This window comes from Synchiropus splendidus, chromosome 2, assembly GCF_027744825.2.
Source record: "Synchiropus splendidus isolate RoL2022-P1 chromosome 2, RoL_Sspl_1.0, whole genome shotgun sequence".
Lineage (NCBI taxonomy): Eukaryota > Metazoa > Chordata > Actinopteri > Syngnathiformes > Callionymidae > Synchiropus > Synchiropus splendidus.
In genome coordinates this window covers 33602227-33622427 of record NC_071335.1, presented here as the reverse complement: position 1 = coordinate 33622427, position 20201 = coordinate 33602227, and the positions used below count along the sequence as shown (strand labels likewise).

The 20201-nt window shown below is 45.0% G+C and overlaps 2 protein-coding genes across 3 annotated transcripts; one reads left to right on the top strand and one right to left on the bottom strand.

Moving 5' to 3' along the window:
- Positions 1–124: 124 nt before the first annotated feature.
- Positions 125–17062, bottom strand: LOC128753735 ((E3-independent) E2 ubiquitin-conjugating enzyme UBE2O-like). 2 transcript variants are annotated; one of them, XM_053855765.1, is made up of 23 exons: positions 16919–17062; positions 15417–15859; positions 9326–9385; positions 8991–9101; positions 8502–8599; positions 8348–8411; positions 8089–8232; positions 7726–7835; positions 7123–7273; positions 6794–6851; positions 6556–6706; positions 6317–6472; positions 6069–6223; positions 5885–5997; positions 5688–5816; positions 5449–5538; positions 5065–5383; positions 4598–4968; positions 4343–4523; positions 3912–4048; positions 3588–3791; positions 3231–3288; positions 125–2474 (listed from the first exon to the last, which is right to left on the bottom strand). In XM_053855765.1, exons 2-23 carry the CDS (start codon positions 15807–15809, stop codon positions 1714–1716), a joined length of 4014 nt encoding a protein of 1337 aa, XP_053711740.1. In that variant the 5' UTR covers positions 15810–15859; positions 16919–17062; the 3' UTR covers positions 125–1713. The 2 variants fall into 2 exon arrangements, with proteins under 2 accessions (XP_053711740.1, XP_053711742.1); XM_053855767.1 differs by having other exon boundaries at positions 4598–4965.
- A 260-nt stretch (positions 17063–17322) lies between these two features.
- On the top strand, positions 17323–20035 carry LOC128753737 (serotonin N-acetyltransferase-like). Its single transcript, XM_053855769.1, has 4 exons — positions 17323–17458; positions 18107–18275; positions 18346–18500; positions 18789–20035. Exons 1-4 carry the CDS (start codon positions 17411–17413, stop codon positions 19092–19094), a joined length of 678 nt encoding a protein of 225 aa, XP_053711744.1. The 5' UTR covers positions 17323–17410; the 3' UTR covers positions 19095–20035.
- Positions 20036–20201: the final 166 nt, after the last annotated feature.

The following is a 20201-nucleotide window of genomic DNA, read 5'->3' as shown; positions in this document are numbered from 1 at the left end:
AATGAAAGCAGCACACACGTGACTTAAGTTCACATCCGTGTCAAGTTTGATCCATTTATTCTGTGTTTATATATATATAGTTAAATATCGTCATGACGTCTGTACAGAAGAAATCAGGCTACAAATCATAACTTTATTAGTATTTTAAATATCAACAACAGGCCACTGTGGAAATGTTGACATCGTACAGTCAAGTCTGGTGTGCCGCCTCGTCCGTCAGGCGTAAAGCAACATGTTACATGCTTTGGCTCGAAAACTCATAATAATATTTAGGGTTGGAATCTCACTCTACACAGAAACAGAAAAGACTTGACGTCATGTGCGCTTCAGTTTCTCTGTCTGGGATTCACATTTTTCTCTTTTCCACCGATGAGAAGCGGGAATGTGGCCGGCTCAATTCCCACCGAAATATTTTCTGAATTTCATTTAAAAGTCTGGGGGGAGTTGAGCCGGTGACATTTCACAAACAGCAGCGTGTGTGAGGGAGGAACGTGACGGCGAACAAAGGCTACATGCTGCCAACCTTTCACACTTTCATCCGTAGCAGCAAAAGGCAACAAAGTAAAGACAGAAGCGGGACGGATGGCACGTCCCGACCGGGGACGAGCTGAGGAGCGAGTGGAAGACAAAACAATGCCAGTCAAGAGCTTTATAAAAAAAAAAAAAAAAAACAAAAAAAAAACACATTGGTTGTTATTCACGGCTCACATGGCACCAAGTGCTCCGAAAACACTTCAAAGTTCAAGTAAACACCAGCACGTTCTTCATCATCTTCATCATCACAACTAAATGAGATCTTGCAAACCCCCCGCCCAAAAAAAAAACCTGTCTTCATTTTATTAAAAATGTAAACAAAGACTGCTCCGATTTTCCAAGGAAGCACATTTGGACCCCGAGTCTCACAGTAAATTCATAACCCAGACTGCATTTTAAATAGAGAAGCAAAGTGAGCGACGGAGGTTTACTCTGTGCACCATCATCCGCAGTCGTGGGAGAAGGAGAAGAAGAAGAAACAGTCAAGCGGGATTCAACTGACGCAAACTATTGGCAATGAAAGGACAAAAAACACCTCTCGAATGGTCGGGTCCACGTCTGGAACAGCTCACCACATGATCATCAACCACCCAGGTAAGGCAACATGTCGACATGGAGACGGAATGGATGCGGCGTGTTTGGTGGCGAGTGGCGTCAGGGCTGAGAGGCGCCTGTCTATAAAAACAGGACGTCCTGGGCTCACGGCCGGCAGATGTGAGTGTAAACGTGGTCTCCAGCGCGTGGCGGGAGGCGAGCGAAGCAGTCGTGGTTGGCAGTTGACATTCAGCGCGTGTCTCCGTCTGTGTGTGTGCATGCAAGTGGAGAGTTTGGCGTACGCCGCCATTGTCTGCGAGAGACTGGCGTTCTAGTGCAGGACTCGGCGGTGATGTCATCAGTAGTGCTACAAAAGTCTCCGCAGCAGGAGAGTTCAAGGTTCTTCAGGGGCGTCAGACCCTGAGGGGTGAGCCCGACAGACTTCATGGCACTGACCTCTGCCGTCGCTCTTCATCACGCCGGCTCATATCCAGGTTGGAGGTGTGGTGTCCCTTTCATGGAGAGTGGCGCAGGTTAAGACTAGAGATGGAGGCGAGGGGGGCGGAGACTGGGGCAGTGCACCGTGGAACGTGGGAAGGAAGCAGGAGGCCCCGCCCTCGGCCTCCTCCGTGGCTCACGAGGCACTTACTTGTCCTCTGTGTGCTCTGGGATGGCGGCGGCGGTCAGGGCGGCTCGGTGCTGCAGCAGGACCCCGCGCACGCTTTTCACAAACCCCTTTGACAGCGGGAAGAGCGGGAAGCCGATGTCCGGGTAGCCACTGCCTTCGGGGAGAAAGCTGCGGTAACTCTTTCTCCGTTTCTTTGGTCTGACCACCTGCTGGCTTCCTGCGGCGGCCGCCCCCTCAGGCGCTGTGGCCAAATCTGGGGTCCCACTGGCAGCGCCGCCCGCCGCGCCAAGGTCCGAGTTCTGGCTCAGTTCTTGCTGAGCGGTGGTGGAGGGACTCAGACCTGAATCCTCCAGGTCCTCCTCCATAATACTGCCCACGGCTGTCACCCCATCCTCGCCGGGCTTATTGGGACTGCTGTGGGCCATGGCCGCGGGCCCACAACCCAGAACGAATTGCTCATCCACAGTTTCTACAGAGGAAGTCCGGTCCTTGTGAGGCCGCGAGGAGGCTCGGGAGGAGAAGCTCTTCTCAGAGGCCTCGTGCAGCTCCAGCCAGCCCTCCAGCCGATGCACCAGCCGCCAGCCGCTGCACAGGAAGTGCTCCTGGATTTCCTGCTTGAAGACCTCCACCGGGTGCTGCAGCAGCTGGGTCATGGACTGGACCATCTTGATCAGGGCCATCTCATTGTAGCAGCGGCTGTTCTCGTAGCCCTCCTGCAGGCCGCGGTCGCTGTCGAAGCCCGCCTCGTTGTAGTACGGCTCGTTCACCAGAATCAGACCTGCAACAGGGTCACGCGGGTCACTGATAGGACACGGGTCACAGAGGGTCAAGTCAAATCTGATAGATCAAACCAGCAGTTGGTTTGATCTAAAAAAAAAATAAAACTCTCAGTGTTTATCTAAAGCTCACGATATCAAAGGCTCCCATCACATGACAGCAGATCTAAACACTGCATGTGAGGATGAACCTTCTCCTTTGCAGTTGCCCATTTTCAGACACCACCCCCTACTGGTGTGAATCTATATTACCGCGAGTTGATGGGGAGACATTTATCATGAGCATCACGAGAGCATCACAGAACTTTGGCTCAAGTCACCAAAATCAAGTTCTGCCACTGGTCAACCATCAGTACAAACAGAAACATTCCACCGTGCTGATTGTGCAAAAACCATATTTTAACATGTAATCAATAACAGTATGAGAAATTACACTTCACAAATAGTGGAGTTTAACATCACAAACTGTCCAACACTGGTTGGAGGTCGGCTGTACTGCCTCACTGAGAGTGTTTACCATGTATATAATGCCAGACCACACGAGTTCAAGGCTCAGTTTGAGGATTAAAACTTCAAAATAGTTCGGTCATTATAATTGGGTTTCAGTTTGGTTCAGAGTCCTGGTGAAGGTGAGCCATGTGTTTTGGATGGTTCGGTTCACAGTGAGAGGCTGGGGAAAGGGTTATGGCAATGAGAGGTCCCCACAACAAAAGGAATACAAGTGTGTGTGTGTGTGTGTGCGCGCGTGTGTGTGTCACCTTGTATAGAGATGAGAACTTGCAGCAGACTAGACTTGCTCGTCCACCTCTCGGTTCCCTGGGAAAAGACAAGCAGATATGTACTTCAAACATCCCAAAATATGCAGGAAGCTAATCCTCGATAGCCAAATCACAACACACTGCAGTAATACATACATTTGCATGAATGTATTACTGCAATAATATACTCATAATATCTAACTTAAGCTTTTCATTGACAAATTGCAGTTCAATTCTATTTTTACTGTCTGCAACCATTTTTATAACATTCAGCCAGCTACTCTGCCAGAGAAACCCAAAATTCATAATAGAAGCACACAACACTCGAGTGCCAAATCAACAACAAGGACAACTCACTTTTCCAATCCAGGTGCCGAGCAGGCTCACGCAGACCTTCCCGTTGTCGTAGAGGTTGGGATTAAGACGCCCGCTGCACTGCGACAGGTAGCGGAACAGCGGCGGCACCGCAGGATAGATGTTGGGCAGCTGGATGTCAAACAAGAACAAGCCGTCCTCGTAGGGAGTTCTAGTCGGCCCTTTGATCAGCGCCGACAGCAGATCCTGCAGAGGGAAACATGAGCAGGAGTCAGAGACAAAATCATGCCTCATATTTTTGGATAACTTTAATGATAACGGAACATTTCCAAAGGTGACCGAGCCACGCCTCAGCAGAATACTGACCATGCGATCCTCGAAGGTCTTGACCATAATGCCATCAGGCAGGGAGGTCGCCAGCAGAGCCATTTCCTTCCTCACGGTGCTGAAGAACTTCTTGGCCTCCGCAGGCTGGAACTCCATCTTCTTAAATGAGTGAGTGTCTGCAGCAAGAGAAGCAACGCTTAGGTTAATCCTCTCCTTTTTCTCAACCAAAAAAATGGCACAATAACATCAACCAAATTTATTCATTTCCTGTTGTAAATAAATACATAAAACAATGCATACATCCTCTTATACTTTAAAAACAGTACAAAAGTAAAGTGCAAAAGTACATTTGAGCATCTTTTATAGTAAAAAAGAAACACAAAATACAACTCAAAATAAAGACTTTTCAGTTGTTTAAAACAGTTAAAAGCTACTAACAACCACAGTGGCAGCATCAGCACTTGTCTCACCTGGAGCCCACTCCAGCACAGAGAAGACCTCTCCTCTGGCACTGGTGAAGGTGACGCCAGGTTTCCCGCCGCTCTGCTGGCACAGCACCGGCGTGTCACTGAGAACGTCACTGCCCCATTCCTGTCCTCCTACAGGGGTCTGAGCTTCCTGCACCGGCTTCTCCTCACCAACTCTCTCCGTCTGCAGCGTGACAATCATGAGAGAACATCCCAGAGACCGTCAACACACCAGGACTTTTGCAACAATGGCCGCACCTCTGCTGTCGCTGAAGTGCTGCTCCCAGCTTCCACCACAGCCTCCATCTTCTCCTCCTCCACAATGGCCACATTATCTAGCGTTTTCCTCAGGTTCTCCTGCAGCTTCTTAATGTCGTCGAGGAAGCGCTTCTCCTTGGTGGGTTTCTCTGAAGGTACAGGTGTGACTGTGGTGGCTTCGTTTGAGGTGGAGGTGGGTTCGGCGCATGTCGGGGAGGTCGGCAGGCCGCCGTACCACAGCTGCTCCACGGTCATGTTCTTTAAGCTCTCCAGGATTTTCAAGGCCTCCTTCAGCTCCCTGAAGGCTCGAGAGGAGCTGTCCTTGGTGAGCCTCTCAGCACCATTGACAGTCTCACCTTGTGCACCTGCTGCTGAAAGAAAAGCCATAAATGAGTTAAAGAAACATTTTTCTATGATCATCAAAAATATTCCCAGCGTTTAACCAATACGAATCAATAGTTCCGCACCTCCTTCTGAGGTGGACTGAGCCGCAGCGGCCTCTCCATCCTCCCCAGTCATTGCTTTAGATGGACAGACGCCTGCATCGCTGATGCCCTCTTCAGGTGGAATGATGAAAGCCGATGAATCGGTGGGTGTGGCGGTGGGCGTGGCCGTTACGGTCACATCTGCGTTGCTGATTTGTCCGTCCTCCTCCGTGGTGACGCCGTTGTCCGTCTCCCAGCTGTCACTCTCGTCCTCCCACTCCTCCGTCGACAGTCCGCTGCTTGTGTCCTCCACGGAGTCGTAGTCGGTCTCCTCGATCTCTGACTCCACGTTGTACAGGTGCTGCGAGTGGCGGGTGTGATCAGAAGCCTGCTTGTGTGTGAATCACTTACGCAGGTGAGAGTTACCTGTGGAAGCACGATGGTCTTGGAATTGTCCGCCCAGACCACCTCCACCTTACTGCTCACGTCCACCCTGGACACCTGACCCACTGAGGTCTGCAGAAGACAGAATGAAGAGTGAGATGATATATCTGATATGATCATTATTTTGCTCGGGTTAAAAATCCACAATTGTACAGTCAAGGAGGAAGTGTACGAGGGGAAGGAAAAGTGTCTTATCCTTAAAAAAAAATAATAATTCTCACATCATTTTCACATTCATTCTGTCCGTTCTCAGAGTTCCAGATTCTAATCACAATGTCGGTGGTGCGGAAGTGGAAATCGGGGTGGTCCGCGATGTCGTACACGCTGACGTCCTCCTCCAGTCCCAGAACCTGCAGAAGAAACAGGGCTGGTTGGACAATCGCATGCATTGTCGTCGTCATCGTTACTCAAAACTGACCTCCACGTCGTCGCCGGTGGAATTGAGTTTGATCCACTTCACAACGCAAGTCCTGCCTCTGTGATCACCTGACTGGATCACCCCGTAGACTCCTAGGTCCTGGAGGGCTTGGGCTTCAGTAAAACAAAGAGAAGCTAATGAACAACATGCTCCAAACCTCCATTGACTATTTTGCGTTTCTCACGTCGTTTGTCAACAACAAAGTCTCCGGGGCAGAACTCATGGCTGTCCAGGTGCTGAATTGGAATGAGGTCATTCGATCGGATTCCCTTCTCCACACGCCCGTCCTTCCACATGACATCAGCGGTCGTCTTGGTAGAGACAACTTCGACCGCGACCCTGCAAAAAAACAATTCAAATAAAACTTCACTGACAAGTCTTGAACAAAGCCAGAAACGAACTAGACAGTTAAGCGGACAGTTTTGGACCCACCTGTCCCCCGGCTTCAACTCCCGAGAGAACTTGGTCCTTTTCTTCTTGTGCTTCCTCTTCAGGTTGCGGATTGAGAGTGGGATGCTCTTTTTGCGGTTGGTTGCCGGACCACCGCTCTGAGAGGAAGCGGTGGAACTTGCCGACGACGTAAGGGAGCTGTGGAGAGGAGTTAAGAACAAAGCTCAGGTGTCTGGGTAAACACCTGCAGCACTGTTGAGCTACTCTGAGCTGCAACTGACCTGGTGTCATCCGTGTCTTCAGCCGCCTCGTCGTCAGCGTCCGGGTCCAAGTGTTCACCATGGCCGTCGTCCGGGGTCTTACATGGGCTGTGTGGGGGTTCTAGCGGGCCATTCGTGTTCTGATGCTCCGTGGGCTCTGATTTCTGCTCCCCTGAAGCAAAACGGTGACAAAAACTGTGGTCACAACTATGAAGTGTGCGTTCAAAGCTTCTGCATCAAAGCGCAGTAATGTGAATACCTTGCATGGTTGCGTTCTCCGGCTTCTTCACAGGATCTTTCTTGAATATTCTTTTCAACTGCACAATAAAGACAGACTTTTAATTCGGTAGTGATCACACTAGACATCCCTTATTTGTCACACATTTGGGGAATTCTACTGGGATTGTATTGTATCGAGATAGACTTTCACTTTTACAACTCATTCCCAGTCTGCAGTGGTCAGTCCCAACATTATGTAACCTGTCTTCCAATTGCCATTTGTTCACTGCTATTTGATCCATTGATCACTAAGGACAGGTAACAACCACTTCAGATTGAAGGAGCAACAATAGGAGAAAAACCACTGACTTTTCGGGCGGTAGGGTCTTCAGGAAGGACCGGCGCGCCTTCAGGCCAGTCACACGTGATGCGTGATGCGTCGCCCTTGCCAGAGAAGATGTAGAGGGCCCTTTCCCCGAGCTGGCGCTGTGTGTGATCGTAGTAGCCCAGACGCCGTACTCTGTGACAAAACAATAAGGAGCCAGAAAGTCATTCAAAATGTGATAAGCACAATCATGATACAGAATAAGTAAAAGTGGTTCACTCGAGCCAGACTCCCTCAGACCCACACTCATATCACACCCAAAATATTTTTTTGGATTATGATATTGACAACTTTGACGCGAAAATCAACCTATTCTATTTGATGGGTATATTTACCATCATGTAAAAACATGACATCGAGGACGATTTTAAAAGAAATATTTATAAATATATTTATATAATATTTTCGTATATTAGTTAGATGTTTCTTGGTATATTTTGTGCTAAACACAAAACCACCCAAAAAGAGGCCAGCAGACTGACTGCAAGTGTTTTTTTTTATTCATAAATAACGCAGACGCCAACATGCTTTAGCCTTGAGGTACGTTCTGTTTTTTGATCGGGGAAAGGTGAGGGGGCAGGACAAACCTGCAGAGATTTTCTTGAGTGATGGTGGAAGCAGGTGGAAATACACTGTCGGATCCTTTGGGCGAGTAGCTCTTCGTGATCCATGTCACTTTCAACTCAACCACTTTCACCTGAAAACGAAAATTTGTGAGTCAATCAAAAGCTACTTAGTGAATGGACATGGACTGCTACATGATGTCACTGTCGTTTTAATCCAGTCCAAGAAACCAGGGTCTTAATAACTGTTCAATACTTCCTCTTTCCCAAAAGTCTGTCACAATTCTCAAACACAAATCACCAGCATTCACAAGCGGCTCGACCAAACAGTCGACGAAACAGACTGTATCACACAGATGATGCATCAAAGACAGTTGAAAGTGCTACCTCTTCCACCACCACCCTGAACTTGCATTTCCTGCACAGGACAGGTTTGACCCCGGACAGCCACTGGACATTAGAGAAGACTTTAGCTGGGCCAATCAGGACCTGGCCTGGGTAAAAACCATAGGCCTCGTCGAAGAACAGACCCTGGAAAGAAAAGAACATCAACAGCTGTGAAAAACAAAACATGAATACATATATAGAAACACCTTTTCCTGAGTGTAAATACGAACACCAGACAATAACACAGGTGACTACGCACCGAGTCGCTGACATGTGGACAGACATCATAGAGCTTGGCACCGTCTTCCACACTCATGGAGCACCTGGAGGGGAGGGGACAGAACACTGGCTGTCAGGATTCAACAGTGCGGTTTGCAAGGAAATGAGGAATACAAACACACAAACAAACACACCTGGCTCCATTGGAAAGCTTGAGGATAATGTGATTGGTCAGGTCGTACACTTTGCCCAGCCAGAAGTCGTAGGCAATGTAGTCACCGTACATGAAGGACTGAGCACAACAATTGCAATGAGTTTCATCTCATCCAAAGGTGAGAACGTAAACAAAAAGTCAAAATTATAATTTCACATGCACATTAACTTTTCATATTTTTGAATTTACTTTCTTTTTTTTTTAACTTAACTAAACTGGGTTGTTGTTCAAGCAATCCATTTACAAACTACTTCCACATAGAGGAACTGAGCCAAGAGTCTCAGCACGACCGTGGCATTAACTTGATTTTCTAATTTAACTTATCTGGCTGTGGTCAGTGGATAGGATTTTTAATTGAGGAAGAACTTAAGAGGCAAAAGTGCAGCTTATCTGCAACAGTTTGCTCGCTCTTATGAAGCTGCTGATAAAATTTTTTCGATTATTCCCAACTGAAAACATCAAAACTTACCCAAATGTGCTGCAGGTCTTTACTGTTGACGGGATACAAAACACAATTTGTTCCCACTATTTTCACAGCACACTCGATGTCTATGTTGGTCACAATGCCACACTGGTTGTCCTGCAACACAAACACACATGAAACATGCTGACAATGCCATACAAGACAAGGATTTTTCATCACTATTTTTGGAGGTCCTGCAGCTTCACTGCTCCTGAAGCTTAAACAATTCATAATGATTCCAGTCACGACAGAAGCAGTGAACGGGTATAACTCGAGAAAGACAGAGAAAGCTGAGAAAGAGCACGGAGAGAGGGACAAAGTGAAAACGAGACTTCACTCACATTAGAATTGTTCCTTCTCACAATGTCTCGAATCACGATCGAGCGATCTTCAAGTTTCAACTGGAAAGAAACAAAAAACAGGTTCATGAAAATGCAGTTCAGATTTCATCATCAGTATTGAGCAATTGTCTTTATCACCAAACTACATGTTTAGAAATATTCAGTTAATTCATTTGAAGTGCATTTTTTATGAGTTTGATCTCAAGTGAAAACAAAGAGGGGAAGTTGAGCCCTAAACTTTGTCACAGATAAGCCCATCATTCATCAAAAACCAAGAGAGTGCCATTGAACAGAGCCCCAATTCCTTCCTTGCGTTTCTTTGTCGAAACACACAGGTTGTTCACACAATTTGTATCATTTTTATTTCCTCCATAAATTAGTGTATCTGAACAAACTCTCCTGTAATTGCCTCGCTGAACTAGAGTGCCATACGATACACATTTCTGCCCTGATGCAGCAACAGCACTGTGGCACATGCAGAAAATTCAGCCTTCAATTGCACTACACAAACATACGAAACCAAGTGAGTGAACAAACAGGTTCCACCTGGTGTGAGACGTAACTGTGGAGATTTGTCGAATGACACACCTGCGTTTGTACATGTTCACCGCGTGAGCAGAAAATTAATCAAGCATTTTATGTGCATTTGTACATTTTGCATGAGTGGATCTTAGTTTGAATCTACCCTCCTATGTTTGTTCACTCTTCCATAATCTGTCATGACATGAACTCAGTGTAACATTAACTGCCCGTTTCATGTCCTTTATGTTGTTCTGTCTGTTACTGTCAGCTACTTTTGATCTTTGAGTAGCCTTGACGTTTTAGTGTCTTATATATACTTTTACATATTTATTTCTTTTTGTTTTCAGATACTCTTCACTGATAGTATCATCAATATACACAAATAGTATAGTATGAAGAATTTGGGTCCCAGAACTGAGCCTTGAGGTACTCAACACATCTCTCTCTTACTAGATTGGATATTTTCTACCACAACATACAGTTAACTCCAGCTGAAGAAGATGTGTCTGAGTTTGGAAATTCTCAGTCAAGCACTGGGTGGGAACCCTGTTAAGTTTCCCTTTAGAACTTCTGTATGTGTATTGTATTCTGTATGCCTCTAGTAAGCCATGGCTTCTAGTGACATCTGTTTTTATACGACTAGTGGACAATGTGTATCACATTTTTCTGAATTAGACTACTTTTTTTGTTTCTCTATATTCTTATTTCAAAACAAGACTTAAAAACCTTTATGAATTGCACCAGTTGTGTTTCTAATTCTGTCCTGTACATGTTCACATCGTTGGTCCTCAGTATGGCTGCACAGCAAAACCAAACAAAATAAACCAGGCATCAGACTCCATGTTTTGAGGAAGTTGCCAGTGGGCTTAGCACAGACAGACTACTAGGAATTTGTAAAGAGCTCGCATGTCATCAGTGCTGCACTTTCTCCTGTGTGTCCCGTGCAGTATTTCCACTTCGTCTCTCGACTCAAGAGTAACTCTACTCCACCCATTTCTGGGATGTTGACAACTAAAAACCAAGTGTTAGAGGATACACACTTGTCTCAGTTCAATGCAAAAATCTGACCTTAAACCAACCTTTATGACAGTCTTTTTTAATGCTAGACTTAACTGTGTGGCGATCAGGCCAAGCTACTGCGATCGGAATACATGATACAACATTTGTGCAGGACACTGCAAACCTAGTGAGCGTCTTCCCGGGTGTAAGGGTAGAAAGGTTAGGATCGATTACAGAGATCGATGGACAACAGCATTTGCTTTGACTTCCCTGCCTAATTAACACAAGTCATTACTCAGGTGCTGGATGAAGACATGGAGAGGGAGACACTGCAGAGTACTGCAGCTCAGGCCACGCCTGCTTTACTGTGCGCCAACACTACCGGGGGTTACTTGGTACAACATAAACCTGACGATAAAACATGTATCATCCAACTATAATTGGAGGAATTGCACACTTCATCTTCACCCACTAATGCATTCCTACATTCAACTGGGACACCATCTGAGAATAAACAATATTTCCCTCCCAGTACATGCCACCATCTCAGACTCAAGAACCATGAGAAGGTCCCAACTAGGCAGAGTGACAGCAGCTAGCATCCTGGAGCGTATTAGTTAAACCACACTCCTATGATCCTCGCTGTTGGATGAGAAGAAAAATCCCCAGGAACGCATCAATATCATATTACTAAAACGCTGCCCCTCATAACTACACACACCTCATATTTGACCCCAAAATAGCAGTCTGTCATTTGTTAAGTTGCAAAATAGAGGTGAAAAAAAAATGGATGATGGAACTGTGGGTTAATGATATCCCAAACTCCTCCAAACATAATTCCTGTGTCCTTCATTTACAAACAGCCACCTCATCTATAACACAGAAGAATTGTCAGATCTCTCCAACTCAATAGAACCCAAGAAAAGAAGGCTGCAGCCAGTTCCACAAGTGGGAGTTGGACAAATCCCATGAGAACCATAAAGAGTGAAGAAAGAGAGAGCAGGGTCCAGAAATAGACCAGAAGAGAGCAGGAAGCAGATTAGCAGATATGAAAAAAGGAGGAAGATGTAAGAGCAGACATCAACAGTCTCCGAAGTGGGCTGGAGCACAGCAACACTGATAGGAATAAAGAGACAGAAAGACAGAAAGAGAGATGACAGAAGTGATGCAGACAGACTTTAGTGAGAGAGGTTCAGTCTATGTCTCCATGTGTGCCCATCAAAACAGAGACAGAAGAGTTGAAATACGATCCATTATCTCTGGGCAGGAGATGGACAAGCATCCAGTCAGCGGCACATTACGTCAACTATCTCCAACAGTGGTCCACTGGGACACTGGAGGTGGATGCAGTGGGGAGGGGAAGTGGATGAGGTGGAGGAGGGGAAAGATGGACAAGGTTAGGGGAGGGGAGCACAAGGGTGGTGGAGGACAAAAACTGTTCTTGTTGGATCTGACTTGCTGCCAGTACATGGTTGCAGCACAAGACAGATTTGGGCTCATAGAAAGTCCTAATGTGAAGATCGATTTTTGGGAAAACAAGTACAAATATCAGGTACGGGTTATTAAATATATTGGAATTAAAGGATCGGAACTTCACCGGGAGAAAAAAATAAAATATACATACCACTACTCAAGTGCCACTACATATAACTCGCAGCTGATGTACACAAAACACATTATTCCAGATCTAAAGCTTTAAAAGTCAAGTGCATTAATACTGTACATGGAATGCTGTTTGTGACTTTAGGGCATCCATAAAAATATAAAAACAAAATAGTAGAAGAAACACTAATAAAATCACATTTAACAATTACTTTGTGGTTGAAGTTAGCAATATAGCTAAACAGCATCAAGGCTATTCCCATGTGCCATGTTCTCCTGTACTGTATGTGTCTGCAATATTTTGAGTATGGAAAAAAACAAAGCACTGAGTGGATGACAGAACGAATACGAATGAACTTCCATCTCTTATTACAGAGTAGAAGCAGGGGAGAAGGAGCTATCAGGACGTTCCTCCAGAGATTGACAGCCACTTTAGAGGATGACAAGACAGTGCAGCAGAAGCTGTGCGGCTTTTACCGGAAGCACTGAAGCTTTATTCCCGCTGGCTAACTTAGTGTGCCATTTTGGCCTGAGACCTTGTGTAATTCAACAGAAAGCTCCAGAACCTATGCACTTTTCCATCAACAGAGTTTGGGTTTTGGTTGATTTTCCTTACATGTTTGAGGGGACTCTGAGGCCCGGCTTGCCCACATCCTGGATCAACACCAGCCTAGTTTCACTCAGCATTTCGATCTTTCACCTATCATTTCCGTCATCACTCAGTGAAATGTTCATGAAGATGAGTGTTTCAAGGTCTGCCAATACGCTTGATAGTGCTGAACATGCGATGAGCCAATGCCAGTAGACTACAAGACACATAATGTCTGGATGGCCCCTTGGCTGTTTGTGAAATTCAATTACAATAAACCATACCATTTCCTAACTGTCCACTTCACTTTAAAATGACTGCAAACAGCAGTCAGAAGCATGAACGCAACTCAAAAACATCTATTTATCTTGTGTACAGATTTATTAAATATCAATAGAGCTAATTTGACATGTAGATACTGTACCACAATATTTCAGTGTACCCACATATTCATGCAACCCAACACTTGACATCTAGACATCTCAAATCGATAGACATGTAAAAATCTGCTGCGTCACAGATAACTGTTCTTGTTGTTGGTGCTTTCCTCTTTTTCCTTTTCCACTGCTCACACTCATTATAACCCTGGCCGGGATAAGTACCAGTACCACAACCTGTTTCAATATTTTCCATCAATAGAAAAGAGAAGTTTTACACCAGACAAAGATACTGTATTTTCTAGATGTACCATGACAGTTAGCTTCTCAGATACATTGACTCAAATTAATTCCATCTATTCTGAATGGTAGAATAAATATATATCAAACAATGTGAAATATTTGAGTGCAAAATAAAAATCAAAACAATTTTCTTTAAAAAAGTTACAGTTTGGTGTCCATTCTGGAAAATAGTAATAAAGGCTACCCTTGTTTTGATTGAGAAATATATATAAACTCGGTGTCTGTTCATACACAGGACAGCACTACAGGACTGTCAATGACACAGCACATAAGGTACCGTTTCCTTTTTCCAGTAAGAGAACTGAAAGACACCTGGGCCAGAACTATTCTCTTTTCAGCTTAAAAAAAGAAGCAACACAAGGCCTGAAAATAGACTCTGCGTACAATGACCTACATGTATAGAGAAGCAACACAAACACCTCTGAAACAGCGGTTTCCAGATCAGTCCTCTCAGCCGCACGGCCACTGTCACAAAGAGCAGGAAAACACTGGAGAACGTCTGTCAAAGCAGGTTCTGCGCAGCATTATTCCAGTATTTCTTCTTTATATTGTAGTCGGCAAAATTAGAAATAAATAATGTGTGTACTTTTGCAGTGGATTACGCGAGGCTCATTGACAAAATAAAAATGACACAAAGTCAGTGGGAGCATTCAACATCCTTAGAATTATTAGAGAATCAAACTCCAGCAACTTTTACAACTCATTTCTACCTTTTTTGAGGTTGGACCAAAAAAACTAACACATGACAAACTTGCACTAAAGTTGCCGCTACTGACATTGAAGCGCAGGAGAGGTGTGACAGATGATTCTTCTCGTGACACCTGTCTCCAGGTTGAAGCAAGGATATCCACATACTCCACTGAGTGAGTCTCGGTGGATTTTGCAGCAGATCAGTGGTGAGTTATTGAATGATGTTCATGGAAGGGAAAAAAAGGTGCCTGGCAGTCAAGGCTGCAGAAAGCACCTAAGAAGGCGAGGCATAGGTGTCGTACCCAACTGACATGAAGCATGAATGTTTTGAAATCCTGAATTTGGGGTTCACACAGACTGACTGCAGTCACAGTATAAGAAGAGGCTTCTTCCCTTGACTGAACATCGACTAGACGCCTCTACAATGTCTCCCAATAACAAGCAGATGGAAGACAAGTCTTGGTTTAAACTGAAATCGAGTTCCCGTCTCAGAACCACAAACATAAAAGTGTATGCACTGCAGGTACCAGGCAGAACACTTATGTCTGTATGTCCAGGCTTCACACTCCGGCTTCCTCCCAACACACAAGGGTGTCATTGACGACACCAACACGTTGCAAGCTTGAGTGGTTGTCTGTTGGTATATGGTCTTGGACATACTGTCCAGGGTGTCCCCACCCCTCACCCGGTGTGGCTGGCTTTATGACCCCATTAAGGCAATGACCTGAACAGGGTGTAGCCTGCTGGCTCTGCCACAGTATCGTGTAGGCCGACGGCCATAACAACACCATTTAAGTATCTAATACGAGGACATGGTGTGTAGCCGGAGCTAAGGGTCAAGAGCAACAACCATATGCTGGTTGTTAGCCGAGTGACATGAGGCTTTTGGGCTAAACTGCTAGCTAGCATACGCTTGCAGGCTAACCAGCTAAAGCAGCTCGTGCAGACGTGACTTCACATCAATGTCACCAAACATTAGTTGGTAGGAACGAACAATAGGTGGTTCTACCTTCGTCTCTCTGATGTCCTGCTTCCCTCCTTCAGGGTACCACTGCACGCGGACGAAACCTCTCCCCAGAGGTTGACTCGAGGTGTCCACGGCACTCTCAGTATCCGAACCCGGTCCTCGTCCTCCTCCGCCGCCGCCTCCTGCTCCGTCGCCTCCCTTGCCCCCGCTCTCATCTATGTCCGAGTCCGAGTTAAACTCTTCCTCTCCGTGGATCAGCCGGACGAGGCCAAAGCGCACGGATCCACGATACCGTCCGGACACCAAGTCGTGGGAGAAGAGGAGCCGCTGGGAGCCGTCCGCCGTGGGTGACGGGGCCATGGACGGTGGTTCGGAGCACGGACTTGCTGCTGGGGAGGGGGCCGGGGATGCAGGAGGTTCTGCGGCCTCCGCCATCGCCACTGTTGTCAAAGTGATGCTGGAGCGCGAGGATGACGGTGGATAACCTGGAAGCAGGGAGGCGCACGTGGTTACGTAGGATACTGCGTAAGTAGCGTAAACGTAAGTAAACGTCATGACGTAGGACAACGCTCATACTAAGCCCAACAAAACAACGGTGGAGCCGCTGAAGGGACCAGAATAGAGGGTTAGAGCTTCACCAAAAGATCGGCCCTTGAGTTTGTGCAGGGAGCATTTTGTGGATAATATATATATATAATATAAAAAAAAGACATGCATACATTGCTTATTTAAGTCACAGTGTAGGTGATGCTTATATGTTTAACTAGAAAGTGTATATTTATATAATATAATGTAATATTAATATATATATTAATATAATATCTATATGTAATACATATTATATAATTTATAATATATTATATATTGTATATGTTATAATAGATTATATTAATTGTATTATAATATATATAATATTAGATATATTATAATATATAATGTAATATTTACATCACTGTAATTAAAATTAATTTCAAGGAGAAGCAGAAACCTTCACAGAACCATGCTCACTATGGAGCATGAGAAAGAGAGGACCTGAATCATTGGACTGGTTTAAGGCTGTCAACATCAGGCACATCTTTATGACTGATCATAAACTTCACTGTACAGAGCCCACGCTTATGGATTAGGGTTTCTGTCATCCTATTTTTCAAACAGTCCTCCTCACTATGGAAATAAATCAAATATATTGACCAATAAAATGGAAATATTCAACTGTTTGAGTGGCTTTTTTAATACACATGTAAAATGTGCATTCCTAAAATGGTTCAGAGAGTGAAGAGGTGACAAACACGCTCCCACTCTTTCTGTAATCCTCTTATTCAGAGATCTGCATACGAAAGTGTGGAAAATCTTGAACTCCACTTATCGGGACAATGGACTGCCAGTGGAAAGTCTCCAGGAGAAATCACATGAAGAGTAAGTCCAGACCTTAGGATGGCTGCGGTAGGCAGCAACTCATGGTGTTTTTACGTGAACTACTCTGTGAATTCATTTATTACTCTGAATGAATTTTTAACAGGAATCCCCAAAAGGTGGTTACTTACAGTTTGTACTTCTTATCCCAATTTATGACGTGAGCGTAAAAATCAAAAGTTGAGAGGGACTAGATAAACACTTTAGACTGACATCCATTTTCTTCATGAATTTCTTCAACAGTCACCAGTTTTATGTCTTTCATTGTGGCTGACCTGACATTATTTTTGCATGCTGTGCAATTCAAACCTTTTATCAGAGCCCAGGCTTAAAGGAAATCTTTTAAAAGTGGCGTGTAATAAAGAGGGAAAATATTAAAGCACAACAAAGTGGTGGTTATTTTGAATTGACAGTCTGGGTGAATAAAAGGACCCTCACCTCATGGCAATGTAAAGCAATCTGAGACAGCATGAATTGACTGCCACATGCTGTGTAAAGCACCACAGGAGAAGGGAAGACAGATAAGAGCTGTGGCACATTTAATACAACTATTTTCTCGTCGCTATTACGCTGATGACTGATAGAATTAGGTGCTTCAATTTTCTTTAGGTATTTTTATCAGGATGGAATTGAAAGAACCCATCAGGAAGTATATAACGTATTACATCCATGTAAATATTCACCAAATCACACAAATGTTTCTGCAATATTTGTTGAAAAAAAATGATGTAAAGATGTGATGTAAATTGTTTCATTGCTGACATTTAACTCTATTAGTCAGACAAAATGTAGGGTGGTGATCAGGGGAAAATGAGTTGTATATAACAAATACCTCACTAGAATTAATATGCACGTGTGGTTGTGTTGGTCCGCGCGCTTTTCAAAATGATTTCCTTTTGGTTTTCTCATCCGATCACTTCATAACAGGAGCGACTTGTTTTCGGAAGGCAGCGCCAATAATCGTAGTCTTTTAAATCGAATAAATCTCTTGATTCTGTACACGTGAACTCCAACATCTCATGATCACTGAAATCCCTGGTCCCGGTGGCCTGACGAGGATCACGCCAGACAAAGAGTTACACCACCTGACCTGTGCCTCAGGCTGTTTATTGTTGCCTTATTCCCGGGAATGAGGGGTTTTCTCGACAGGCTCAGGATTACTCGCGGCCACGCCCGCGCACCCACACTATAAATACCGACGGTGCGTTCAGGGGACGGCATTAACAAGCTGAAGGCTGAGGAGAACATTAGTGAGAGAAGAAGTCCAAAGGAACCAAGGAGGTTTTAACCGTTTTTTTCCTCCGTTAAAATCGTTTTAGGGACGGTGTTTTAAAGTATTCATGTCGGTGGTTAGTGCCGTGCCGTTCATGAGGCCGCTGCACATGCGCTCTCCGGGACCACAAGGCAGACGACACACGCTGCCCGCCAGCGAGTTCCGCTCGCTCAGTCCGGAGGATGCGATCAGCGTGTTCGAGATCGAGAGAGAAGGTGAGTCGGAGCCGTAATATCTAGTGTTAGTTTGCGGTCTACACAAGTTCACCGTGTCTCTCCTCCGCAGCCTTCATCTCGGTGTCCGGCGAGTGTCCGCTTCACCTGGACGAGGTGCGTCACTTCCTCACCTTGTGTCCCGAACTGTCTCTCGGCTGGTTCGAGGAGGGGCGTCTGGTGGCCTTCATCATCGGATCCCTGTGGGACCAGGACCGGCTGACCATGGTAAGGCCTTCACAGAAAACATTTTCTCACTGTCCTAATGAATTGAGAGTTTGGTTTGGAGAAAATAATGAAAATTTACTATAACAAATCGAGCATTAAATCTATCAGAAACACTTTTAATTTCATTACAGCTTAAGCGAAATAAATACATGATTTTATTAACGTAAACTTATTGACTTATGTATGATATATTGTGACTAAATAAGAGTTTTATGTTCTAAATATGGTTGAGGAATGAACAAAAAGTCTTGGAGAAAGTTGATAAAATCACATCCCTCCCTCTTCCAGGATGCCCTGACATACCATAAACCTCATGGCACCACCGTGCACATCCACGTCCTGGCCGTGCACCGCACCTTTCGGCAGCAGGGCAAAGGTTCCATCCTGATGTGGCGCTACCTGCAGTACCTGCGCTGCCTGCTGTACGTGCGCCGCGCCGTGCTCATGTGTGAAGACTTCCTGGTTCCCTTCTACCAAAAGTCTGGTTTCAAGGTGCAGGGACCGAGTGAGATCACAGTGGGACCCCTGACCTTCATCGAAATGGTCTACCCAGTGCGGGGCCACGCCTTCATGCGGCGGAACAGCGGTTGTTGAAGAGTTGAAGAAGCACTTCTGAGCTATTTGATCACATGACTGTTGCTGGGCAACAGGAGGTGATGGAACTGGAAGAACATTTTGTGATCTGCTGACTGTTTTGTCATGTTGTTGGTGTGATAAGTGCAGGGCATTTATCGGGACGCCCACTAGAACATAGCTGCCTTTCATCCTCTCTTGAAACGATATTTTATTTTGGCTTCTGCTTCTTGAAAAGTTGGACTCTCAGAAGATGGCGCTACGTTGAATTCAATCCACGATGAATGTGACGTACTCACCCATAATTCAAATTGTATTTTTCACACATCATCCTCTGATATTTGACACCTATCGCTGCCTGCCAAATATTTATCAGCATTGTTATATTTTACACATACAATTGTCCTCTAATACATATTTTGTTTAAAAAAAAATAAAGTTTATTTTTTAAAATTGCAGCAGCATCATCACTTCATTGTCAGCTCCCGGTTGAGTCTTTAGTGTTCACACTTCATCATCCACTTTATTATTCATCACATTCACCAACTTTTTTCAGGCAAGTGCCCCTTTTCTTTTACTGCTACCCAGGCACCGGGTGACCAGAAGTTCTTCCCACAGACTGAACTCCAGTAATCTGGTAACTACCGTAATCCTTAGCACCACTGCGATAACACCAGCTTTACAGGCTGCAGGCGGTCAACACCTGCCAACATGAAAACAAAGTGAAACATATAACACTGCTGTCCTTATCAACATGGAAGCGGTAGATAATATTTGGTAACACAACTCTCCTACGGAACGACAAGTCTTGCCTTTAAACTCCCATCAAGTCATTTTGATACTGACACAGTCAAGGTCTCCTTTTGTGAGGCTCTGTACACAATTCAATTGTAACAAACTCAAACAGTTAAGGGCCATTCAGCAGTGAAAGACTGCCTTCAACTGGAACTAGAAGTCTAGACAGACAGAGTAATATTTTTTGTTATTGGAGGGTAATTTTAGAACAAACTTTGGTGTGAAAATAAATCCTCCTTCTTGACAAACATGTCTCTTTTCACAGGAGATGGTCTGTTTCATCTCCTTGAAGCACAGACATCAACATGCTTTCCTTAAGCTCCCTCACTTTTG